Genomic DNA, 27,925 nt, shown 5'->3' on the forward strand with positions numbered 1-27,925 from the left:
AATTAGATGACCAGTAAAATAGAGAACATTAGAAAACTAAAGTTTGGAAAAAGTAAAATTACAATCATGTAATGGCCACTGTTCAGAAATTATGAATCCACATACGGTATTTTGGAAGTTCTCTGCTAGTCTTGTTCAAAATCTGGCTCTAATGTAAAGATATATAGCATCTTAATCAAACAAAATGCACCTTCACATTTCACGATGACATTTACTTTTAGGAGAGTTTGACATTTCACAGAAAATCTGTTTTTAATCTTTTTTGTACTCTATTCACCACAGTGTATGTTATTTGTGCTAAATGTAAATAGTGATATATATCTTGCTTTCCTATGGGAGATTTCTTTGATTTGCAAATCACAAAATCCATACATTTTAGAAAATAAATTTAAAAATGCTTTCTTAGTTTGACAACATAACATGAAATAAAGTGTACACACACAGAAATTAGGAGGTAGAAGATGAAAGGCAAAAGTTTAAAGAAATAGATGTTTATGTATATTATTGAAAGCCATACATGTAATCAGTAGAAAATTTCAGTATAATAATATTCAGTCAGCTCTCCACATGTGTGTTAATATCCATGGATTCAACAAATCACAGATCAGAAGTATTTGAAAAAATAAAATTAAATAATAACAATACAAGAATAAAATATAATACAAATAAAAACAATACAATGAAACAACAATTAACACAGTATTTACATTGCATTAGGCATTATAAGTAATCAAGAGGTTATTTAAAATGTACAGGAGGATGTGCATAGGTTATATGCAAATACTAAGCTGCTTTATATAAGGGACTTGAGAATCCATGGGTTTTAGTGTCCATAGGGTGTTAGACCCAATTCCCCATGCAGATGCCAATAATAGGTGGGAGAAATATAACAAGTAGTGCGTGCCAAATCCTTAATTTATAGTAGAAAGCAAATATATTAGGTACAACCTAAAGGTAATAAATTAAGAAAAGGTATAACTTTATTACACCTGTATTATAAACTGATGGAAGTAATTATTCAACAAAAATACAGAAGGTTAAAAGAAAAGTCTAGGACCAAAGAGTGTTAGTCTTCATTATAAACTCTTTTAATTTTAATATTTACCATTTTTTATTATCTAATAAAAACGTAAATTAGTTAAAATCAGCTGACAATATTTTGGATAAAATCCCTATATAAGAGAATACTAACATGTAAGTAATAGTAAGTTAACAAAACTAAAGCTAAATACAATGTCTCACCACAGTGGAATTCATCAAGTCCATCCTCACAATCTTGCTGACCATCGCATATCCAGGTAGTCAAAATGCATCTTCCACTAGGACAACTAAAATAATTTTCTCCACATTTGTGTTTGTTTTGAACTGTGATAAAATATAAAACGTAATGTCAAACAATTCAAATTAATTTTAGACTTCTGAAATATAGGTAGATAAAACATTAATACTCCCTGAACTGAAAGAGATAAATAATAAGTAAACTTTAAAAGAGCTAAGATGTTTTCCTAAAGAATGCCAAGGTTATGAAAATAAAGGAAAGACTGAGAAATCGTCCCAGAACAGAAACCCAGGAGACATGATAATCAAATGCAATCCAGTATTGAGTCCTAGTACAGAAAAAGTATAGTAATGTAAAATCAGTTTAAATTATAACAGAGTAGCGCTTAGTTAATAAACATAAAATAAAGCTAAAAAATATATACGACTTTAAATTGAGTGAGCCTAAGGCCAAGGAATAATATTTGGGTGAAAAATATTCTGAATTCCATGTTCATAGCACAAAATAATAATATATTGGTGTATCTTTGCTGGAAAAGTGTGAATTTAGTGTTTCTATGGCCCTCTATTTTGAGTATTTCTCAACAGTATTTAAACAATTATTCTGTATTTTAAGGAAGAATAAACGAGTTACACTGGCAAATCTAAAATTATTATACCTTCCAGAATTATCATAAAAAAGTAACTATATGTAAAATTATTTTTTTCTTTTGAGATGGAGTCCCACTCTGTCACCCATATTGAAGTACAGTGGCACAATCTTGACTCACTGCAAACTCCGTCTCCCAGGTTCAAGTGATTCCCCTGCCTCAGACTCCTGAGTAGCTGGGACTATAGGCACATGCCACCACTCTCAGCTAATTTTTGTATTTTTAGTAGAGATGAGGTTTTACCATATTGGTCAGGCTGGTCTGGAACTTCTGATCTCATGATCCACCCACCTTGGCCTCCCAAAGTGCTGGGATTACAGGTGTGAGCCACAGCACTCAGCCTATATTTATCTTTTAATTGGGTGTCATATTATGACTATTTTAAGATAACAAAAATTGTATGCATTTTATTTTTTATATGTTGACTTTGTAGATATAATTAAAGATGAAAATACATTTTTTGAGTGAATTCAGCATTAAGCCAAAACATTTTAGGATGCTTAGGATGTTTCCTGGATCTAACCTAAAGTATTTAGGCTGACCATTGCTGGCTTCCTGTCTGTCCACCTGCCTTATAAGCCTGCATGCATGTCCCTTTCCTTCTTACCCAATAAAAAATTTATGATTCTCAATTAGTGTTGAAAGTTAATTCTTAAGATAACTTATTAATACTAGAAAGAGATGGAGATCACAACAAAGAAAAATAAAATATTAGTTTAATTAATATCTATCATATGCTGACCTCAAGATAATTTCAAAATTAACTACAGTTATGCTGAGGTAAAGAATGTGTTGTTGCAATCAGAAAATTAGATTAAGAATCTTGGCGCCAGTTTCGTTGAGCAGTGGTTTGTAGTTCTCCTTGAAGAGGCCCTTCATATCCCTTGTAAGTTGGATTCCTAGATATTTTATTCTCTTTCTAACAATTGTGAATGGGAGTTCACTCATGATTTGGCTGTTTGTCTGTTATCAGTGTATAAGAATGCTTGTGATTTTTGAACACTGATTTTGTATCCTGAGACTTTGCTTGAAGTTGCTTATCAGCTTAAGGATATTTTGGGCTGAGACAATGAGATTTTCTAAATATACACTTACGTCATCTGCAAACAGGGACGATTTGACTTCCTCTTTTCCTAATTGAATACCCTTTATTTCTTTCTCTTGCCTTAACGCCCTGACCAGAAATAAAAGTGGACACAAAAAAATGGAAGAACATTCCATGCTCATGCATAGGAAGAATAAATATTGTAAAAACGGCCACACTGCTCAAGGTAATTTATAGATCCAATGCCATCCCCAGCAAGCTACCAATGACTTTCTTCACAGAATTGGAAAAAACTACTTTAAAGTCCATATGGAACTAAAAAAGAGTCCACATTGCCAAGACAATCCTAAGCAAAAAGAACAAAGCTGGAGACATCACGCTACCTGAATTCAAACTACACTAAAAGTTTACAATAACCAAAACAGCATGGTACTGTTACCAAAACAGAGATTTAGACCAATGGAACAGAACAGCGGCCTCAGAAATAACACTACACATCTACAACCATCGATCTTTGACAAACCTAACAAAAACAAGAAATGGGGAAATGATTCTTTATTTAATAAAAGGTGCTGGGAAAATAGGCTAGCCATATGTAAAAAGCTGAAACTGGATCCCTTCCTTACACCTTATACAAAAATTAATTCAAGATGGATTAAAGACTTAAATGTTAGACCTAAAACCATAAAAACCCTAGAAGAAACCCTTGGCAGTATCACTCAGGACATAGGCATGGGCAAGGACTTCATGACTAAAACACCAAAAGCAATGGCAACAAAAGCCAAAATTGACAAATGGGATCTAATTAAACTAAAGAGCTTCTGCACAGCAAAAGAAACTACCATCAGAGTGAACAGGCAACCTACAGAATGGGAGAAAACTTTTGCAATCTACCTATCTGACACAGGTCTAATATCCAGAATCTACAAAGAACTCAAACAAATTTACAAGAAAAAAATCAAACAACCCCATCAAAAAGTGGGCAAAGGATATGAATGGACACTTTTCAAAAGAAGACATGTCGACAGCCAACAGACACAGGAAAAAATGCTCATCATCACTGGCCATCAGAGAAATGCAAATCAAAACCACAATGAGATACATACCATCTCACACTAGTTAGAATGGCAATCATTAAAAAGTCAGGAAAAGGTGCGGGAGAGGATGTGGAAAAATAGGAACACTTTCACACTGTTGGTAGGAGTGTAAACTAGTTCAACCATTGTGGAAGACAGTGTGGCAATTCCTCAAGGTTCTAGAATTAGAAATACAATTTGACCCAGTGATCCTATTACTGGGTATATACCCAAAGGATTATAAATCATGCTGCTATAAAGACACATGCACACATATATTTATTGCAGCACTATTCACAATAGCAAAAATTTGGAATCAACCCAAATGTCCATCAATGATAGACTGGATTAAGAAAATGTGGCACATATACACCATGGAATACTATGCAGCCATAGAAAAGGATGAATTCACGTCCTTTGTAGGGACATGGATAAAGCTGGAAACCATCATCCTGAGCAAACTATTGCAAGGACAGAAAACCAAACACCACATGTTCTCACTCATAGGTGGGAACTGAACAATGGGAACACTTGGACACAGGGTGGGGAACATCACACACTGGGGTCTGTCATGGAGTTGGGGGGTGGGTGAGGTATAGCATTAGGAGAAATGACTAATGTAGATGGCGAGCTGATGGGTGCAGCACACCAAAATGACACATGTATGCATATGTAACAAACCTGCACATTGTGCACATGTACCCTAGAACTTAAAGTACAATTTTTTAAAAAAGGAAAAAAAAAGGAAGAATCTTGGTGCCAGTTTCATGAGTCTAAAGTAATAAGTGTCTATATTTCTTATAAATATTTTATATAATTAACTTTTTTTAATGTGAAAGACCTGCAGTGAGCTACAGTCAAATGCTCTAGAATTTAGAATGTGGATAGCAAGAATACTCAACAAAACCCAAGAGAAGTTTGAAATCTAACACAAAGAAAACAGAAAAAAAAAATTAGGATTTGAAAGACAACTAGAGGTATTAAGAAAGAACTAAACAGAACTTTCAGAATTAAAAAAAATCACTACAGAAGTTCCAAATACAATTGAAAGCCTTAACAATAGACTAGATCAAGCAGAAGAAAGAATTCCAAAGCTGGGAGACTGGTCCTTCAAATTAATTTTTTTTTCAAAAATAAAGAAAAATGGATTTTAGAAAATTAACAAAGCTTTTGAGAAATATAGGATCATGAAAAGTGATAAAATCTATGACCTATTGAGATTCATGAGAGAGAAGAGAAAGTATGCAACATAGAAAACATATTTGATGGTATAATTCATGAAAATATCCCCAATCTTGCTAGAGAAATCAACAGACAGATTCCAGATAGTCAGAGATCTCCTGCAAGATACTGAACAAGACAATCATCCCCAAGGCACAGCACATGGTCATTGGGCTGTCCAAAATCAACACAAAAGAAGTTCGAAGGCAGCTATGAAAATGGGCCATATCACCTATAAAGTGAAACCTAGCAGACTAACAACTGACTTCTCAGAAGAAACCTTAATACCCAGAAAAGATTGGGGGCCTATGTTTAGCATTCTTAAGGAAAAGAAATGCCAGTTAAGAATTTTATATTCCACCAAACTAACCTCCATAAATAAAGGAGAAATAAAGTCTTTCCCAGACAAGCAATTGTTAAAGGACTAGATCACCACCAGATCAGTACTAGAAGAGAGCCTTAAGGGGGTTCTTTGAATGGAAATGAAAGAATGATACTACCATAAAAGAACACATAAGCACACAGCCCATGAACCCTATAAAGCAACTACACAAATGACACTAAAAATCACCTAGCTAACAACACTACAACGAGAACAAAATCTCACATGTCAATATTAACCTTGAATGCAAATGGCCTTAGAAGAGATAAGAGTTGTAAAGAGGATAAAAAAGCAAAATCTATCCTTCTGCCATCTTCAAGAGACCTATCTGACATGTAATGACACCCATAGGCTCAAAGAAAAGGGTGAAGAAAGATCTATCACGCAAATGGAAAACCAAAAAGAGCAGTATTTGCTATTCTTATATCATATAAAACAGAGTCTAAAACGACAGTAGAAAAAAATAAAGAAGAGCATCTAGATTCATAAAACTAGTACTTCTAGACCTACAAAACAGCTTGATAGCCATACAATAATAGTAGCGGAATTCAATACACCAGTGACATCATTAGGTCAATGGGGTAGAAAACTAACTAGCAAATTCTGACTGTAATTCAACACTTGACCAATTGGACCTAATAGACATCCACAGAACACTCCAGATGACCGTAGCATATATGTTCTTCTCATCTGTACACAAAACATACTCTAAAGTTAACCATATGTGTGATCAAAAAACAAGTCTCATTAATTTTTTAAAAAAATACAAAATTCTCAGGCCTCAGTGAAATAAAAATAGAAAAAATAGAAATAAATAACCAGAGGAATACTCAAAACCATACAACATAGAAATTAAAACTTGCTCTGAATGAATTTTGGGTAAACAATGAAATTAAAGCAGATAATAAATGATTATTTGAAATAAATGAAAGCAGAGACACAATATACCAAAACCTCTGAGATATGGCAAAAGCAGTATTAAAAGGAAGGTTTACAGTACTAAATGTCTACATCGAAAAAATAGAAAGAGCTCAAATAACAATCTGACTGCACCTAAAGGAACCAAAGAAAGCAAAAACTAATCCCAAAGTCAACAGAAGAGAAAAACTAAAATCAGAGCAGAACAAATTAAAATGAGACTCCAAAAAACTATACAAGGATCAATGAAATGAAATGCTGGTTCTTTTGAAGGATAGACAAAGTTGATTGACCGCTTGCTAGATTAACACAAAAAAGAGAGAAGATTAAAATAATCACAATCAGAAATGACAAAGGCAACATAACAACTGATCCCACAAAATATCATTAGAAACTATTGTGAACACCTGTATGCATACATACTATAAAATCTAGAGAAAATGAATAAATTTCTGGAAAGGCACGATCTCCCAAAATTGAGCAAGGAAGACATTGAAAACATGAATAGATTAATTAGTTTTAAAACTGAATCAATAATTTTAAAATGTACAAATAAAAAAAAGCCCTGGAACAGACACATTCACAGCCAAGTTCTACCAGGTATACAAAGAAGAGCTGATACCAATCCTGCTGAAACTGTTCCAAATAATTAAGAAGGTGAGATTTCTCCTAACTCATTCTATGAAATCAGGATCATCCTAATAACAAAATCTGACAAAGACCCAACAACCACCATAGGAAATCTACAGATCAATATCCCTAATGAACATAGGAACAAAACCCTTTTAACAAACTACTAGCAAACCAAATCCAGTGGCACATCAAAAATCGAATTCACAATGGGCAAGTAGGCTTTATTCCTGGGATTCCAGGTTGGTGCAACATACGCAAATCAATAAGTATGATTCACTACATAAACAGAATTAGGAACAAAACCCACATGATCATCTCAATAAACACAGAAAAAACATTCAATAAAATCCAATATCCCTTTCATGATAACAATGCTCGACAAACTAGTCATGGAAAGAACAATAAGAGCCATCTGTGACAAACCAAAAGCCAACCTCAAACTGAAGGTGCAAAAGCTGGAATAATTCTATCTGAGAACGGGAACAAGACAGGGATGCTCACTCTCACCACTGCTTTTCAACATAGTGTAGGAAATCTTAGCCAGAGTAATCAGGCTAGAGAAAGAAATAAAAGGCATGCAAATAGAAAAATAGGAAATCAAACTATTTCTCTTCACTGACACCATAAATGTACACCTAAACACTCTGCAAAAAAGGCCTCTAGATCTCATAATCAAGTGTAGTGAAGATGCAAAATCAATGTATAAAAATCAGTAGCATTACTATACAACAATAAAGTTCAAGCTGAGGGCTAAATGAAAAAACACAATCCCACCTACCATGTGCAAAAGAACAAAATTGGACTCTTTTATCATATACAAAAAGTAAGTCAAAGAAGTTTGAAGACTTAAATGTATGGTCTCAAGCTATAAAAATACTAGAAGAAATCCTAGGAAATGCTTTTCTGGACACAGTCCTAGGAAAAGAATTTATGACTAAGTCCTCAAAAGCAATTGCAACAAAAACAAAAATTGACAAGTGGGACTTCATTAAACTGAAGAGCTTCTCCACAACACCAAAAATACTATCAACAGAGTAAACAGGTACCGTGGGAGAAAATATTTTCCAACTATATATCTGGCAAAGAACAAATATCCAGAATCTATAAGGAATTTAAATAAATCAATAAGAAATAAAAAACACAAATAACCCCATTAAAAAGGGGTCGAGTATAGAAACAGACACTTTTCAAAAGAAGACATAAAAGTGTCCAACAAACACATAAAAAAAGTGCTCAACATCACTAATCATGAGAGAAATGCAAATCAAAACGACGAGATACCATCTCATAGTAGTCAGAATGCCTTTTGTTTAAAAAGTCAAAAAATAAGATGTTGGTAAGGTTGTGGAGAAAAAGAAACACACACTGTTGATAGGAATGTAAATTAGTTCAACCCCTGTGAAAAGTAGTTTGGAGATTTCCCAAAAACTAAAAGTAGAACTATGATTTAACCCAATCTCATCACATACTCAAAGGAAAATAAAGATACATGCATTCATATGTTTATTGAAACACTACTCACAATAGCAAATATATTAAATCAGTGTAGATGTTCATCACTAGTGGACTTGATAAAGAATATATGGTACACATACACCATGGAATACTATACAGTCATAAAAAATTGAAATCATGTCTTTTGCAGTAACATGAATGCAGCTCGAGAGCATTATCCTAAGTAAATCAATACAAAAACAGAAAACCAAATACCACGTTCCCAGTTATAAGTGGGAGACAAACATTGAGTACACAACAAAGTAAAGATGGAACAATAGATACTGGGGACTCCAAAAGGGGAGAGGGAGGAAGGAGGCAAAGGGCTGAAAAATTTTCTATTGGGTACCGTGTTCACTAAATGGGTGACAGGATCCATACAAGCCCAAACCTCAGCATCATGCAATATACCCAAGTAATAAGCCTGCACATGTCCACTCTGACTGTAAAATAAAAATTTAAACAATTATATTTTATACATGATAAAAGAACCATCACAAATTTAGAAATAATAAATGTATCATCTACTAAAATATCAGATTTCCATAGTAGATTGTGTGTGCATAAACTTTTGTGCAAAATACTTATGAATATCATTTCTTAAAATAGCTTAAAAATTACTACATATCAACTAAACATGAAAAACATGGGTGTAGCAGCAGAGTGGAGACAGGCAAACAAGTATGAGACAAAATGTAATAATGTCCTACATAGAATCTCTACTTCCAGTTGTACATAGTTCTTTTTATAATTTTTTTTTTCATGTCCTCAAATAGAAAGAAACAGTCAAGAACTTTGCTGGAAGGCATTCTTCTAAGAATGTGGATGACAGTTTTCAGGGCATATGTGTGTAAAGATTGGTAACAGTCAGATATAAATGAACCTGTCTTAACTTGATTCAACAATGATTATAACTATTACTCAAATTACTACACCAAAGGATTTTGTAAACTGCATTACAACATTGCTGTACAATAACACTGAGTAAAGCCAGTCATAAGAAACATTGTTTCTCTTCTTTTATGAAGTTATTTCTAGGTATGTAATAATTCTGTTGAAGAATTATAAATTACAGATTTGAAAGACTTAATCACCAATTCTTAAAGGATTAATAAACTAAACATTAAAAATTGATCCAAATTTAGGACAGTTTCTTATCATTTTTTAACTCACTTAAAAAGATCAAGTGGTATGTTTAGCACAGGTTAATTACATTTTAGTCTGTGTCATTTAAATTTTAATGTCAATAATTGATATTAAGAATGAAAATTAACAAATTTACTCTATACAACTAGGTAGCCTCAAAATCTCCATGGCAAAGCCCATGTTTTTCTAAAATCTAGTATTACCTGGGCACTTTAATTCATCTGAATAGTCTCCACAGTCATTAGACCCATCGCATATCCAGGTTGGCAGAACACACAGTGAAGTAGAATTACATCTTATGAACCCTGTGGTTTTCACTCCAAGTTTATAGAAATGTGTGCAGTCTGTGTTATCTAGAAGAAGGTAAACAAAAAAATGAAAAAGTACCTCATTTGCAAAGATTATGAGCCTTCTATGTAGGTCACAGAGATGAGAAAAGTTAACTTCATTTGAGGAAATAGATATGTAATTATCCTACACAACAGGGGTTAATTACATACCAATTTTGGACAAAGTTCAGTAAAATCTTGCACAGTGTTCAATGCAATGCCAAAAGTGCCCAAGCATAAACAGATGAAAGGTAGCGGAATATCTTACTGCAGTTCTTTTCATCTGAAGCATCTGCACAGTCTATGTTCTGGTTGCATCGTGCTGATCTTGGAATACAAGTCCCATCTGCACAGCGGAACTCAACTGTGGCACAGGTTGAAACTAGAGAAACAGGTACATAAACAAATGGAGAGATGGGACAGAATGACTCCTTGCTTTTACTTTTTGAACAATTCAATTATTTTGTATAATTTTGTTTGGTTTTGCTTTTGTAACTCTGAGAAGCCAAACCTGATCCCTGAACCCCACCTTCAAGCGTGGGTTAGATGCTTCTTATGTGTCTTCCCCTAGCACACAATTCTTCTCTCTGTTGTGGTATTTAGCATATTGCATTGAGGCTGCCTGTTTAAGTCCCTGCAGTCTCACTAACTAAACGTAAGCTCCATGAGAGTAGGGACTATGCTGTGTTCCTATCACATTGTTGTGGTAATATTACCCTAGCACTGAGCCAAAAAAAAAAAGAATGCTGGAGATTCTCTCTCTTTCCACCTTCAATATTCCAAGGTTATGAGAGTAGACAAATGCCTGATTAAATACCTACTGGGAAATCCCAACCTGGTTGCCAAGAAGGGAAGCATTTCTTGCCGTAATAGAGTGAGATAGAGATAGAAACAGGAACAAAGAGATTGGCAGGGGGAACCACTGAGCACTGGCTTTGTTTCTCAGAGGGAAGAGTTTACCACTATTAGAAAGTCATCCATGCTATCACATACTCTGTTACATGACCATTCATCATTAATATTTAATATAAGAAATAGGATGCCTCATGCCCAGGAACATATAAATGTGTCATTCCTTATTGTTGTTGTTATAAAAGTCATCCAATTCTCTGCTCTACTTAAATGAAAATTAGATTCAATACGCTATTGTCATTATATACATTTTGTATAAAGTATCTTATTTTTAATCATATAGTCCTTTCTATGTTGCTTACCCATTCATAATCATATAATGGTTTCCAGTAAAATGCTGTAAATGGGTACATTACATGCTATGTATGTTAAATTAACTTAGGTGATATTTTTATTCCAAATTCAAATTTTTACAAGTTGATTACCTCGAAGGATAACCTGAAGGGCCCTTTCATTATGCCACTTTTACTAGTGTTGATATTTTAAAGTGCCTATTTAATTATAAATAGAAATTATATCAATCGTAAATGGTTAAAATGCTATTTTAAAATATGCAGATTTTACTCAAGGATGTGTATGTCATTTGTATTTCATAATGTACGGTTCTTATTATATTGAATTGTATCTCAAAATTGCATACTTATCTGTTTAAATGATGATTAGAATAAATGTTTTATTTACAATTTGCAATTATAATTGCTTCACTTTTTTATTAAAAATGATATCACAACATGTGAAACAGATAATACTCTTACAAGTAGAGATAAATGCATTGTTCCAAAACAGAACAAATTATTTTCTTTTATGTCCATAGGAGCAAAACCTCCCTTATATTCTTTTGTGTTACATTTCATATTCTATTTTTTCAATAGAAATAGTAAATGCAATATGTAATGTAGAATATAATCATGTCAATCATTTACATTTTGTTTTTGGCTTCACCATCTACTAGTAGTTTCTTATTAACTTTGTTCTAAAAGATAGCTTATAATCTCTTTTTAAAAGACATATCGCATTTCTCTGCTTAATAACATTTTAGATAGTTATAGTATTCCTAAGTAAGCCTATAATAGTTCATCTCATAATGCACTAGAGTTTCTATCTACTTGAAGTTAGAGTTTTGGATGCCAGGAAGATGCTAATGGGGACACTTGCCACTCATTTCATGGTCACCATCTGCCTCCAATCTCCTATAGAGAATCCTCTGTCTGAGTGAGAAGTAGTGGCAGAGACAACGAAGAGGCAAATGCAGGGAATGGCATTTCAGACAGTCAAGAAAACTGGAAATTCAGGGGGATTTCACAGTAATAGGGTTTCAAAAACCAGTACTGGAAGTTCTGAGGTAACAGAGAAAGTAAAGGATAACTTGGGAGAACAGTGGAAGGACACGTGGGACAAATGGAACACAGTCCTAGATTGAGTTCTGGAAACAAGAAAGAAATAGAGGACCTCAAACTACATGAAAAGAAACTTTAACTTTGAAGTTCAGAAGAGGGGTTAGAAAGTAGTAATTTTTTTAAAAAAAAACTATATGAAAAAGCATAAGGAAATAAAGGAGGAAGTTCACAGTATAGAACAAAGAATAGAAGACTTGCAGGATGTATTAATTTTTTCCTCCTATTTTCCAAAATAACAATAGGGCTAATGAATCCTCGGGAGGGGGGCAAGGATGGGCTATCAGAGTGTGTAAGATGTGCAAGTAAGAACAGACTGTCCCTTTGTACCTGATCCTGTCTCCACATGTTGCATTATTTGGTATAGGGTTGAGAACCACCAGAGAGTTAGACAGGGTGATGAAAGTTGTTTCAGAATTTTGTAAGCAATATGAGCAAGGTGATTGTGGGGATTAATATCTCCTGCATTAACAGGCAAGGAAGGAGGATCCTGTGAGGAAGAAAAAATCTGCAGAAATAGTAGGAACTTCTTTAGATAAGTAAACACATCTCGTGCCAAAACCTCTCTCTCTCTGTTGCCTCAACTATATTTCTTCTTCACTTTGTTTTAGTCAGTTAAGTATTGGAATTTGTTTCATCCATGTGGTGATTTTTGAGGAAGAAAGATACTGAAATCTCTAATTTGTCAAGTGAATATGAAAGTTTTCTGACAACATTTCCTCAGGCTAAGAGTCCTGATAAGGAGAGAAAATAAAATAATATGGCCCAAATAAAGATAAGCCGAGGGAGAGATACTACACTTTTCCCTCCAGGTAGTCCAAAAGAAAAAGTAAGCCTATGAAACATGAGTGAAAACACCCTACAGCCACAGCAGGAATAGCAATGAGGCACTACAAAGGAAGATCTGTCAGGGACTGTGGATCAAAAGTAGCAGCAAGAGAGAAAGTAAAACCACTCTCTCTAGTATACTTTCTTAATTTTACTATTTCTTCCACTTTCTTTTTAGCATGTCAGCTAAAATATTTAATGAGATTTGAAAGATTTAAAAATCAATGGCTTTTCTGCGGTTCTTAGGATGTTTCTTATAAATAACTTAAGTCAATTCTCTCTTCCAACATCCCTTACCCAACCTGTAGCAAAGGGAAACTGAAAAGGGGGGCGGGACGGGGAAGCATTAAGTTTGCTCTCCTATCTCCCTTTCATTTACTTTCAAACAACATCTTTTATTTAATTATTTAATTCACCCCTTAGGTTCTAAGGGTGCACAAATCCAGAAGGAATGCCAGTTTCTTCTCCAGCTATGTTTATCCTTTTCCTTTAGCTTGTTGTTTATGGAATTTTTCAAAGGTTTACTATAAACTTAGGAAAAAACAAATGCTAGTTTCCCCTCCTTTAAGGAGCATCAGAACTGCTGGCTCAGTCTACCTAAAACTCCCTCCGTGGCCCTAAGGAATTTCACGTACTTCCCAAAGGGAGCAGTTTGTACTCATCTCAACAGGGAAGAAAGCATATCGTGCACTCTCCCTGAATGTATTCACTCACCCTGCCACGCAACCAGAAGAGGAGCACAAAATGACACACTTACGAACAATGCCTCATCTCCGCACCTGCAGATGGCCTGATGTCTAAAGCTCTCAGTCATGAAAGGGCCTCTAGAAAGGGGCAGTAAATTTAAAAAATGATGAAGATTTGGCATGGTTTTTTCCCCCCAAAAGAGAAGAAGCCAAAAGCAATTCATTGCAACACCCTTTCTACTCTGTAAATAGACTCTCTGCTCTTGCGAAATTTTTAAAAAGTAACAATTACTACTGACATCTACATTCAGCAAACTATAGTAGTACTTCAGATAATTTACAGACGGCTCCACGATAGCCTCTTACCACAGTCTATCAAAATCTCCCTGTACATCCCGACTTCTAATTATATCACTTTATCTTTTATATTTTATTTTGATTAAAAAGTGATAGGTGATTTGCATGTCTGCATATATGTGCAAAACAGCACTGCATCTCTACATTGCACTGACAATAGAAAGAGAGAAGGGGCAACTGGAAGAAAGGGCTTGGAAAGACACCTCTTTTCCATTTTCCCTGAACCCCTTATCTATGCCTTTTCCTTTATCATCTTGTATGTACTATAAGGGAGATATTTGGTGGAAACACATTTGCATAATATAAGTCTTTATCAGACAGCCTGGCTTATGGGATATGGACCCAGGGAAGTCTTCCTTCTATAGCTTGAAAGGTACTCTACAATGACACTATGTTAATAAACTTAAAATGAGAGAAAAGTCAAAACTAAAAGATTCAATTAAGAGTAATCTTTCATCCAAATAGCTACCAATTGTTTATCCTAAAGGAGCTAGTCCATTGAATTAAATTCACTAGTTTCTATTAAGTAATAAAGTATATACTTGTGTTTCCATGAGCAAGTTTAGTTTCAAATGTCCTGCATTCAGCGTGACCAGCTTTAAGGCATAAGTTTTGCTTGTTTATTTTTAAGATATCCAACTGTTATAATTTTACCATAAAAGAAAGGTTAAAAGAGAAGCTTCATTCACGAAGGCACTGTTCTGTGCCCAAGAGTATGACTAAGATAGTTATAACACAAAAATCAAGAGTTTAGACTGAAAAAGAGGAAATATGTATTTGAGTTATTTTATTGTTATTCAGCAGCTGGTATTGATATCATTAGGTAGAATAAAATCTATTTATATTTTAGAAGACTTACTGCTTCAACCAGCCACATAAGAATATAATAAACACCTACCATATATGAGGTATTATATTTCATAAACCCAAACACACTGACTAATTTACTTACCACTTTTGAAAATACACTTTCATTTCTGGAGAAAACCCATAGTAACGTATCATCTTCCCACAGTTTATTTTGATGAATCTTGCCTTAAAATCTATTTTCTGTATTTATTGCTCAGTTCTGGTACATTCTTTCTTGATTGCTTTACCTTTAACCTGGGTTAATGCCTATATTATATTTTCCTTTCCTGCTTACAAATAATTGACAGAACATATCTATTTCTAGGTCTTCTAATTTCTTTTCCGCCTTTCTTCCAAATGCTAATTTATTTCCCTCCTCCTACTTCCAGTGTCTGACTATATTTTACCTTTTTAAATCTTGTTAAATCCTTTTTCAATTAAGTTAATAGGTAACTTAATTGGCAAATGCCATTAGCTCTTTCTAAGCTACAGTGTCAACCTTAGATGATAATCTATGCAAGTGTTTCCACAAAGTCACACTGTCTAAGATGGCAGAGTAACTTCCCAATGTTCCATACAGCTACAAAACAATTTGCACACATTCTGCCCCCTTCCTCAACTCTGCATAGCCCTGTCATCACAACTGTACTTCATACCTTTCCTTTACCATCAATCTTTTCTAAAAACAGTTTATATTCACTGTCTTTATTCCTTACCACCCATTTTCTGCCTTCACACTATGTGCTCTTGCTTTCCTCTACTATTCCACTGAAATGACACCCATAAATGTAATCAAGTGAGTATCTACTATTTGCCAAATATGATGGATACCTCAAGTTCATACCTGCCCTCTTGTCCTTTCTGTAGCACTTGAAAATGCTGAATGACCCTCCTTTCTTGAGATAATAATTTCTTAAGCACATCCTTCTATTAGTCCTGCAGGCTACTTCACCTTTCCGTATATAATTTCTTATTCCAATAAGTAATTTTGATGCACTCTACTCATGCAATCATTACTCCACACTTCCTCTGAGTTTTTCTCCTTAATGTGCCCCAAATCAATATTTCTGATAAACATCTGTTACCTGAGTTCCAAATCTCTACCTATCTACATGCCTGTGAAATAGCTTCATTTACATGTCTTCAAGTGTTCCAACCTCAAAATGCAAACTGTCATTATTGTCTTATCCCCATTCCCACACAAACAAATCGTATTATTACAGGTTTCATTAACACAATCCTATTCTTTTCTTTCCTTTTTGAAATGTAAATTTGATTGTATTTGGCCTGCTTTAAACCTTCAGTGACTCTCTAGTGACTACAAGATAAAGTTTGAGTCACTTCTCATGGCACAAAATGCACCTTCATGCCCCGGCCCCTTCTTCTACCTTCTCTTTTGTTTGTTTGTTTGTTTTTGTTTTTTGGGGGTTGGGGGGATGGAGTCTCGCTCTATCACCAGGCTGGAGTGCAGTGGCGCAATCTCAGCTCACTGCAACCTCCACCTCCTGGGTTCAAGCGATTCTCCTGCGTCAGCCTCCCGAGTAGCTGGGACTACTGGCGACTGCCACCACGCCTAGCTAATTTTTGTATTTTTATTAGAGATGGGGTTTCACCATGTTGACTAGGATGGTCTCGATCTCTTGACCTAATGATCTGCCCACCCTGGCCTCCCAAAGTGCTAGGATTACAGACATGAGCCACTGTGCCTGGCCCTTTCTGTTTTTACCACTTTCTTATATGTAATCTGTCTGTGACTATATCAAATTACTTTCAGTTTCAATACTAGTCCTTCTACTTGGTATTCTCTTTTGTTTCCTTCATTCTACCTTATTTTTAGTTTAAGACTCAGCTTAAATTCAGTATAGCCTATGAAACCTTTGAGGATACTTCAAAGCCAAAAACCAAAAAAAGACATATGGGTGTTCTCATGTGTGCAATCACAGATATATGTAACTTCATCTGTTTACATGGCTGTCTTACAGTTAGAATTTGATATTCTCGAGTGCAGGCATGTATCTCATGAATTTTGTGTCTCAAATCTTAATGCATTGCAGTCAATAAAATGTGTTCATTGAATGGAAAGGCTTTAAAGTGATAATGCTTTGGAAATATCTGTGGGGTCCAGATTTAAGAAGGCTTTCAATGTCAGACTAAAACTTATCATGTATTCTGCAAACATTGACATTCCATTAAAGGTTTCTTTATCAGTGCAATACACACACTCACACACACACACACATATGCCAGTGCTAATACAGCATTCACTATTGCCAAATACTGTTCTAAACTTATTTATTTATTTATTTATTTATTTATTTATTTTTATCTATTTATTTTTTTTTGTGACGGAGTCTCGCTCTGTCGCCCAGGCTGGAGTGCAGTGGCGCGATCTCGGCTCCCTGCAAGCTCCGCCTCCCGGGTTTACGCCATTCTCCTGCCTCAGCCTCCCGAGTAGCTGGGATGACAGGCGCCGCCACCACGCCCGGCTAATTTTTTGTATTTTTAGTAAAGACGGGGTTTCACTGTGTTAGCCAGGATGGTCTCGATATCCTGACCTCGTGATCCGCCCGTCTCGGCCTCCCAAAGTGCTGGGATTACAGGCTTGAGCCACCGAGCCCGGCCCTAAACTTATTTAATATTGTTATTCTTATTTCATTATTTTTCCTACCTTGCTGTTTGGGAAACTGAGACACAGAATAGTTAAGTGCAATATCCGAATTTAGACAATAAGTGTTGAGGCAGCAGTTTGAACTCAGGTAATTTGGCTTCATCATCTATCCCAATAGCCACTTTGGGAAAATGTTAAACAGTATTAGCATGACTGATGACATCGGGATGAAATGGAAAAAGTATAAGCAGGGAAACCAGGTAAAGGGATACTCTGTTAACCCAGGCTTAAATTGGATTGAAATGGAAGCTATTTCAAAGAACTGGAAGATGTGTTGATGATTGGATATGTGAGAAGGAGAAATTAAGGAGAACACCAAAGTTTCCTGTACAGTGGTTAGGAAAATGTGATCGTGAGTAAAACAGAGAACTACGGGATAAAGGGGAACATTTTTAGAGCAGAAAATTCAATATTACACATTCTGGTAGAAATGTCCAAATCCAGGAAGGTGGAACTGAAGAGGTGAGAAATTATAAGTGTTTTAAAGTGAGGAAACGAATAGAAAACAGAAATAGAGAACATAGTCAGAATTTTCAAGTAACTTTAGCAACTTCATTCCAACAGCATTTACCAAAATGTGATCCATAGATGTTACTAGGTGTTATATACCATAGAGCTCTCAGAAATGAATGTTGGAAAAGTTCAGGAAACACTTAGCACACCCATACTCCGAGACTGATGGAACAAGTATTTACCTTTACAATCCAATTCATCAGAGTTGTCTCCACAGTCATTTTCTCCATCACATAACTTGCCATGAGGAATGCAGCGGCGATTATAGCAAGGTTTGAAGCCTCTTCGACAGCTTCTGTTTTCTTATAAATAAAAGTAGAAACTCATAACCAGAGATCATATAGAAATATTTGTACAAAATGAAAATCACAGATAATATTTCATTCATAATGACTGGATTATGGATCTATAAAACAAGTGCTGTGCCGTACAAAAGCTGTGGATTAGAATGTTTCTGTATTGTCAAAGAGTAGTTCATTCAGCAAGGGCCCTTTCCGACTTAGTGTTTTAACTTTAGTCATTCATGCCTGGAGATCTTTTCAAGTTATACCCATGTTATTGTTTCTGGCAATTCTGTCAAGTAGCACAGAAATAAACATATATCACGTATTCAATTCTGAAGCAATAAATATGTACCTCAAACATAACAAAAACACTCCAACATCCATTTCCTATATCCTTTGCATCTATCTGCAAGGATTTTATAACAAGGAGAAAAAGCAACAAAACATGTATTCCTGAATCAGTGTCTCACGGAGTCATCTAAATATCAATAAATTGCTCTTAAAAATTATCTTAAAATATCTACAGAATTCCCTGAGAAAGAATGACCTTCTGAGTTCTATTTACCATTATGAAAGTTTCTTGACATTCTCTGATTTGGGGCAGAAGCTACTACTTACAATAATTATAGCCGCCATGTATTAAACGTCAGCTTTGCCCCAGGCTCTGTACTGAGTATATGTAGATAAATACTTGCTGGTTTAATACTCTCAACTACTCATAAGAGCTAGCTATTTCATAGCAGAAAACTAAAACACAGAGAAGTGAGTTATGTTACTTACCCTAGTCACACTAGGGCTTGTACACTAGGCTAGTTACACTAGCAGGTTTGGGAACAAAGATCTAACTTCAGGTGTGAGTCCAAAGCCCATACTCTATACCTGGCATTGGCAAACTATTATCCATAGGCCAGATCTAGCCTGTGAGACTGTTTTCATATCGCTATTGGACTAACAATAGCTTTAACATTTTTAAAGGATGATAAATAATAAACAACAGAGGATATATGACAGAAAGCATATATGACCCACAAAACCTAACATATTTACCAGCTGAACCTTTACAGAAAATGCTTGCCAACTCCTGCTCTACATGAGTATCATCTGACTTCCACAAAGATAAAAATAACATGAAATATAATCTCAAGTCAACTTATAGTAAATGCAAACCTGTGAGTTTATTACTTTTATATGCTTTAATATTTTTATATCTTATAGAATATAGCCATTCATTAAAGCGAATATGTTATTTGAGATAAATTCTTTAAGATATTGGTTGCATATCAATTATGGACAAATTACATTAGACTCTCAGTTTAAATGATGGTGTGTTATCATGTAATGTAAAAGAGTGAGAAGACTGTCTGTGGAACTCACAGATCCTGTCTTTCCCTTGTTCTGACTTTTCTTTAATTATTCAGGTGTAATTATTACCAGATAATGGAATAGAGGAGAAAAGTAGACATAAAATGTAGCAATTTCAGATATAGACTCCTAAATTTTGCATAGCATATGAGCCCAATGCTATTGGATTTCCAGGATTAAAAATAAATCAGGACCATTTTTTAAAAATCTGGATCAAATATACAATGATTATCAATGATTATGCAAAGGCAGATTTCCAGGAAAAATATTGTTGCAATGAAGGGAAATCTCAGCTGCTTACTAGAGCATAAAAGTTAATCTCTACTCCTAAGGGAGGTTAGAGGTTGACTGTCACTAAGTGTTACCAAAAGCAGCATAGCTGGTGGAATTCTATGTTTGATGTGGACCGTGCCTAAGGAAATGAGCCTTTGTACCAAAGGAAACTAGCTCCCATGCTAATCCTAGAGACAGAAATAGAACTGACAAGACTTTGATAACAACCCAACAATGTGCTATTGTCTGTTGGTGAAACTTTGCTTCAGAGTAAGCCTGTCCATATCCAAAAACCACTGATATTTCTGAGTTACATTTTAAGGAAAGTAAACCTAAAACCTACTGCTAGAGATGAATAAGTAGGGAGTTCAGAAGATTAGCTACTACTTTTAAAAATATTCATATTCTGGCTGGATGTGATGCTCAGACCTGTTATCCTAGCACTCTGTGAGGTTGAGGCAGGAGGATTGCTTGAGATCAGCAGTTTAAGACCAGTCTGGACAACACAATGAGACTCTGTCTCTTTAAATAAAATAAAATAAAATAAAAAGGTCTATTTTGTGGATATAAAACCATGAAGAAATTATTTAGTGAATATCATGGCTATCGAATAGGAGATAAAGTACCTCATTTTAACACAAGCAAAGCCACATCAATTGCCTTAGATCAACAGGTTAATGAGAAATATTAAAGAAATTATCCACATAAACCAAACAGAGACAAGCAAACCAAAAACTGTAAAAGAATCAGAAAACTTTATCTGAAATGAGCAAACCCATATTGGACACTTACCACAGTAGAGCAGTTTTTCATCTGATTTATCCTTACAGTGAGGAATGCCATCACAGGTGAGCTGGTAGTCAATGCACTCACCATTTCCACATTCAAACTCTGAATAAATGTTGCAGGAGGAATTTTTAGCTGCAAGGAAAAAAAAAAAAGTCAATTCTTTTGTGCAATGACCAATATTTTTTGACACCACTACAATTATTTTTCTTAATTTTAATTATAAAGATAAACTAAAATTTATCAAAATGTAAAATTAAAGAGCCATGGTTTATGACATTTCTTTATGAAATTAAGATCTTAAAAAATAATTTTCTGGCCAGGCACAGAGGCTCACGCCTGTAATCTCAGCACTTTTGGAGGCCGAGGTGGGCTGATCACGAGGTCAGGAGATTGAGACCATCCTGGATAACATGGTGAAACCCCATCTCTACCAAAAATACAAAAAATTAGCCGGGCGTGGTGACACGTGCCTGCAGTCCCAGCTACATGGGAGGTTGAGGCAGGAGAATCGTTTGAACCTGGGAGGCCAAGGTTGCAGTGAATGGAGATCTCGCCACTGCACTCCAGCCTGGGCAACAGGGCAAGACTGTGTCTCAAAAGAGTAATAATAATAATAATTATTATTATTGTTTTTAAAAAGAGCCAGTTAAATGAGCTCTGTACATACTGAAAGTGTTTTTGTGTTTTGTTACTGGAATCTATTATGTATTTTTCAATATACTAATATTTTTCAGTGCATACAGTACCCATTGTGAATGTTCGATGTGAATCATCTCAGTCAAATGAATAGTCCCTACTTTTCCCCACTTTCTGGTCTTCCTAACTATCTTCTGATTAAACCTCAGTAGCAAGTTATACTGTTCAGAAATATAAGAATTGTTAAAATAAGACCTTTGTCAGATCCATGTGTGGGAGGTTCCCAGGAGCAGACTCTTTCTTGCTGCCATACATGAGCAGCACCTACTCCATAAAGTGTACAGGAATCAGTGGGATGAGGGGCAGGAGGACAATGGTCAAGTGGAAAGCATGTGCACCTGATGCTATGGACTCCAAATGACTGCTGTCAGAAAGTCTCATTTCTAAGCCTCAGAATGTTTATTAGAAATTAAGAGTTTGAATTTTTAGGTGATTTGCACTAATTTGTAAGTTAAGAGTCTGAAAGTACAAAAAGATCTTTTCTACAGTTAAGTTTCATCCTTACAATGGCAGTATGTGATTACTATTTTTAAGGGTTTCTATTGAGGACAATGGACTTATTTTTAATCTTCAGTAATAGATTTACCAGCAGACTTTGGGATCCAATTTTTGGGATATACTGTCTGCTTGCATGTATGTACTCACCCTGTTGCTTGCTGAATAATTGTACATTTAAATACATTTGTATTATTTATGTTGGAGGTAAGCAGAACTCATTCATCTCTGCTAATGAAAGAATATAGCTTAATTTTATAATTTAGTATTAGTTTTTGAGCTTTATTTCAGGAATATTCAATTAAACAGCCACTAGTACTATTTGAACTTTCCAAGGTTTTATTTCTTTATTATTCCTAGAATTTAATTAATTTAGTAGAGGGTCTATTTATCTAAGGCTTTTTTTTTAATTATGTCAATTTTTATTTAGATTCAGCAGGTACAGGTGCACGTTTGTTACATGGGTTTACTACATGATACTGAGGTTTAAGATATGATTGATCCTGTCACCCAGGTACTGAGCATAGTACCAATAGTTATTTTTTTTACCTTTGTCCACCCTCTTTCTCTCCTCACTCTAACAGACCCAAATGTCCATTGTTGCCATCTTAGTGCCTTTGGGGAAAAGACAAAAACTATTCAAAGATAAATAGGTTTTGTATATTATGCAAAAACAAATATTATATGAATACAATTCTTCTTCAGGTACGTTCATTTGATAAAATAATATTGAGTGCTTTCTGCTTCTTTCTGGAAACATCATGGTTCAGTTGCCCTTATTCTCCTGAACAGCAATTACTTCATCTAATTATATTTACTATATCTATTTCTTTTATGGATTACAATAAGATTAGCAATGTTGTATGCAAGGGGACTGCCTAATCTTCTTGTCAACAGTTATGACAACAAATGGTTTTCCCTCATTTGCCCTCAGTTAGGTGTTAGTACATGACCTTTCACCCCTTTAATGCTGCCATTAACATTCATGAACTGCTCTGGGTAAAATCACTTAGATGAGGACACAGATATGCTACAAACATTCTCATGTCCCTAAAGATGAATTTGACAAGGAGAAGCCAAGAGTTACTCTCTAATCTCTCCGCTGGACTACAGGATTTCAATATGAATGCACAATGGATGTCGTCTGCCTCTATAACAGATTGTGAGCTCTGAGGAATCCAATATCACTCTACAGTTCCATGTGAATACAATCGTGCTTGTTTAAAATGACAGTTTTCTTCCTGATTCATTTCCTCTCATCAATAGAGAGAAGCTTAGTAGGGACAGTTGTATTGAATGTGTTATGCAGCAAGGACAGGCCTCCACTGTACAGAAATAAGCTTTGCCGTTGTGACTAAAGGCATTGCTTCACTACTAGCCTACAGTGACCTGTGAAAGAAACATGAGTGATTCTAATGCATGTCTAACACTCCAGGCTTACAGATGGCATCAGATCCAGACCATTACAGCTGAAACCACAAAGGCAAACTGAAAGAATTTAAGCCATTGCCTGAGCAATTCAGAGAAGTGTTAAGTGACAAAGAAATATGGGAATTTGTGGCCCGAAATATGGAAATTGGCCATCTGTATTTAAAATTTTGACCAATTGCATCATTTTCTCATTTGCTTTGGCACAGTCTTAAATAAAACAACTTTTACTTTTTGTGCTAAGAGGTGCCTTTTTGGGTTGTAGTATCAACTTGCACAGTGAGAAAATATGTCTATGTTATTTTGTATATGGTGTAATAGTTTTAAAGCTAAAGAAAATTATGCCCAAGCACTTACATTGAAGAGCAGGAAAGAGATAAAATCCTTCCATTGGAAAGAGAGTAAAAAACGACTGAAGATGAAGATGAAAAATACTTATTTTTATTATGTAGACATATCCAACTCTGTTAATTTTCTGCATGAAAAGATATGCACTGAGGATATATTTAATGGGTGAGGAGAGAAAAAAATGTATCAAATTTGACACATCCTGAGAGTGATTTCACCAATTTCCAACAAGATTCTTCTCTCCCACCTCACATATATATTGTCTTAATGTTAAAAGGAAATTAACCTTTTTAAATTTTGCTTGCAAGCTTTTCATGGCAGTATTGAAACACTTGAACCTTGATTTATTTTGGAAACAGTTTTGGAAACTTAGCTGTTAATAAGTGTATATTGTAATGGTACTAATTAAAGATTGTAATGCCTTTGGGAGGTAGAAACATCATGCAAGGCTGAAATGTTACACTCTTAATTAACAGTTTGGAAATGATTACAAATAAGCTGCATGAGCCATTCTCTCTCATTTACATACTGTGACGGACTGTGAGTGGTTTTACTGCAAGGCTACTGATATACTGCCTGTATACCAGTTTATTTCAGCTTCAATTACTTTTGCTATTGATTGAATTCACAAAGTCACAACTGGAAGTTTTCAGATGACCATTGTGTGCAGATACTTCTCTACCTAGCCCCAATACTTTCTAGTGCACAACCAGGAGGGTAAAAACATATGTTACCATTTTGGTTATCATTATCTAGTACATGGTGTTATAACTAAGCAGAACAGCGAACTCAGTTTTCTTTAGAGCAGAGAGATAACATGACTAAGCTTCTAATATTGGAAGAGAGTATAACTTCATGAATACACAAATACAATTTCAGTTATGTGTGTGGAATTTGGAACAGATATGTCATATTACATTTCAATTCTCTTTACTTACTCACACATCTGTTGTCCTCTAGCAATATTCGGTCCCCTCTGCAGGAACAATTCACTCTCCCATTGGGAGTTAAAAGGCACAAGTCATGGCAGCCTCCATTCAATAATGCACATGGAGAAAGTTCACCTACAATAAAGAGGTTGTATTGGTAACATTTTATATCGAATTTCTATTCTATGTTAGATATATATTAATAGTAAACTATTAGACTACCTCAATCTCTCAATAATATGCCATTAAAAAGCAACATTCAGGACTTTTGAAAATCTAAGCACTCCTAAGGCTAAGTACATTACAAAAGTATGTAACACTAATCAAATCTTTCTAATACATCTGATACCATGGCATCAAATGAACTAGTTCTGCTAGAAACCACATTGATACTGCAAACTGCAATTTTGTAAGCACTGCATTGACTAAAGAACTGTTAAGCCCAGATGCAAAGTTTATCTATCAAGTGTAATTTTCATGATTTGAAACAACTTGATTTGAAAATTCAAAGATATGAAGATTGAGAGAGAAATAAAATTTTTAGAAGAAATAATTAAAAATGAACTGCTCCTGTGATGGTAAATTATGCAATATAGAAGTTGCCTTGAATATTTCAGATAATTTCAATATTTTGAACAGCCAAATCTTGAACACTATTCCTAAGAACTATAAAAAAAAAACAAAATCAACCATCGTAGTTATAAAAAATAATATTTTTAAAAAGAAAAAACAAATCCAACTATTACTAGGAAACATCTATACGTTTTTAGAGATCAGAGAGTATACAATGAGGAAATACATTTGCTTTCTATTATAACTTACAGCTATTGGTGTCATTGGCAACAGCTATGATTCCCATTGGCTGATGTGGAATATCGGAACGAAGAATTTTTGTATCTCCTCCTGTGTACTTGTTGGACCGCAGGATAGCTCTTCTTCCCCAGTCTGACCAGAATATATAATTGTCATAAACAGCCAAGCTGAGGAAAGTTCCTGGGCCGGACTTAACTATCACCTGAAATAAATTAAAATACTGTATTTTTATGATGAATATATAGATATTTATATATCCACACCCATTTTTGCTTCAAAAATAAAAGATTTGGTTTAGTTGGATTTAATTAACATAAATCATCAGATAAAAATAAAATTTTACTAAATGAATTATGATATGCTTTATATTTAAAATGTTTTAGTCATTGTTAGTGCTTGCAATGTACTTACATAATATCTCAAGTATATTTTTATTTAACAATTCAATGTGTACAACAAGTATATTGTTTGGTATTATAAACAAAAATCAACAAGCCAAAAATATTAGATGAAGATTATAAACATTTATTAACCTTTAGTAAGAAATCACCGGATATACAGTAGATACTCATCAAGTTCCCAGAACTACCTATGGAATATAAAGAACCATAAGATCTAGGTTCTTTCTTCAGGAAGTTCACCACATGAGTGACTAAACTAGTACATGTCTGAGAATAAAAGTTTAGAAGTAAAGACCATACTTTCACTCAGATCAGTATGGAGCAAAAGGGACTAGATTTATCTTTTCATCTAAGACAACCACACAACAGCAAAATATAGGAAACAACACTTTTGAAAACATTGCACATCAGGAAATGAAAGGCATTGATTTCTGGGTAATAGGAAATACTGGGTGCATCCCATGGCATCCACCATTTACCAGAGAGAGATTATAAGTAGCAGCACACACAGGACAGAAACAGAGCCCAGATAATTCCATGAATAAAAGTTATGGGAAGTGAAAGTTATGGGAAAGTTATGGGTTGCTATATCTCACTGGGCAGAGGGTCAAGAGTAGAGAGTTCAGCAGAGGGAACTGTGGGTATCTGAAAAGAGTCATCCTGGAGCATTCAGTCAAGTACTGATAAGTGCATGCATGTGTGCGAGCCAACTCTTCCAGGCTGGTGAAAGAACCACTGGAAAGGATGAGAGAGAAGAGTCCCCAAGTTCACATGGGTCCAGAAATCATGCCTGTTAACAACAATCAGATTCAAATATTTAATTCAAATTCTAATTCATGAGACTCTGAATACTCTTTAGGGTCTGCCTGAGCAGTGGGGAACTGTTAACCTAGACTAAATAAACTTTGTTCTAGTCTTCTCTAACAAATTGTAGAAGCCAAGCCTGAAAGGAGCAAACTGTTTCAAACTAGCTTAACAGTCAAGAATTTTTTATGAGAGTATAAAAATGTATACCAGCAAACTACTATGCAAGGAAAATGTAAAAAGGAAGAAAATCCTCAAATCAATGACTTCTGCTTCCACTTTAAGAAACTAGAAGAAAAGTAACTTAAACTCAAAGTAATAAAGGGAAGAAACTAAAGAAGGGAAATTTAACAAAATAGAAAACAGAAAAACAATAGAGCAAAATCAGTAAAACTAAAAACTGGGTTTTTATGTCAATAAAATGGCTAATACATCATAAAATTAGATTTGTCCCAGGAATACAACTTGATTCAATATTAAAAAATCAATCAGCATAATTCACCATAATAGCTGACTAAAGAAGAAAACTCATATACATGTCCCAACACATGCGGAAAAACCACGATAAGATATGGCTTCTATTCTTGACAAAAAACTCAAAAACTAATAATAGAAATATAACGAGGCACAAAACAGGGGTGATCACTGTCACTACTTCTATTTAACACTATCCTGGAGTTTCTAACTAGTATAATAAGGCAAAAAAATAAAAAATAAAAAGAATCTACATGGGAAAAGATAAGTCAAACTGTCTTCATTTGCAAGTGACTAAATCCTCTACGTAAAACATTTAACAGAATCTACAACAAATACTGCTAGAATGAATAAATTAATTTAGTAAAATTGCAGGATACATGGCTGTTATTAAAAAGTAAATTGTATTTCTGTATACTAGCTATGAACAATTAGAAATTGAAATAAAAA

General features: G+C 34.7%; 1 protein-coding gene across 4 annotated transcripts in view; it reads right to left on the minus strand.

Moving 5' to 3' along the window:
• LRP1B (LDL receptor related protein 1B) overlaps positions 1–27,925 on the minus strand; it is a 1,954,889-nt gene that overhangs the window by 290,320 nt on the left and 1,636,644 nt on the right. For all 4 annotated transcript variants that reach the window (XR_012421093.1, XM_005573071.4, XM_015433154.3 and 1 more), the window contains 7 exons: positions 25,806–25,998; positions 24,993–25,118; positions 21,091–21,219; positions 18,562–18,681; positions 10,441–10,554; positions 10,047–10,196; positions 1,243–1,365 (listed from right to left, as the gene is read on the minus strand). Coding sequence is in view for 3 of the 4 variants with exons in the window: in XM_005573071.4 (XP_005573128.4) it covers positions 1,243–1,365; positions 10,047–10,196; positions 10,441–10,554; positions 18,562–18,681; positions 21,091–21,219; positions 24,993–25,118; positions 25,806–25,998 (955 nt within the window). In the remaining variant the exon portion in view is untranslated. The remainder of the gene's footprint in view (positions 1–1,242; positions 1,366–10,046; positions 10,197–10,440; positions 10,555–18,561; positions 18,682–21,090; positions 21,220–24,992; positions 25,119–25,805; positions 25,999–27,925) is intronic.

This window comes from Macaca fascicularis, chromosome 12 (genome assembly GCF_037993035.2).
Source record: "Macaca fascicularis isolate 582-1 chromosome 12, T2T-MFA8v1.1".
NCBI classification, from domain to species: Eukaryota; Metazoa; Chordata; class Mammalia; order Primates; family Cercopithecidae; genus Macaca; species Macaca fascicularis.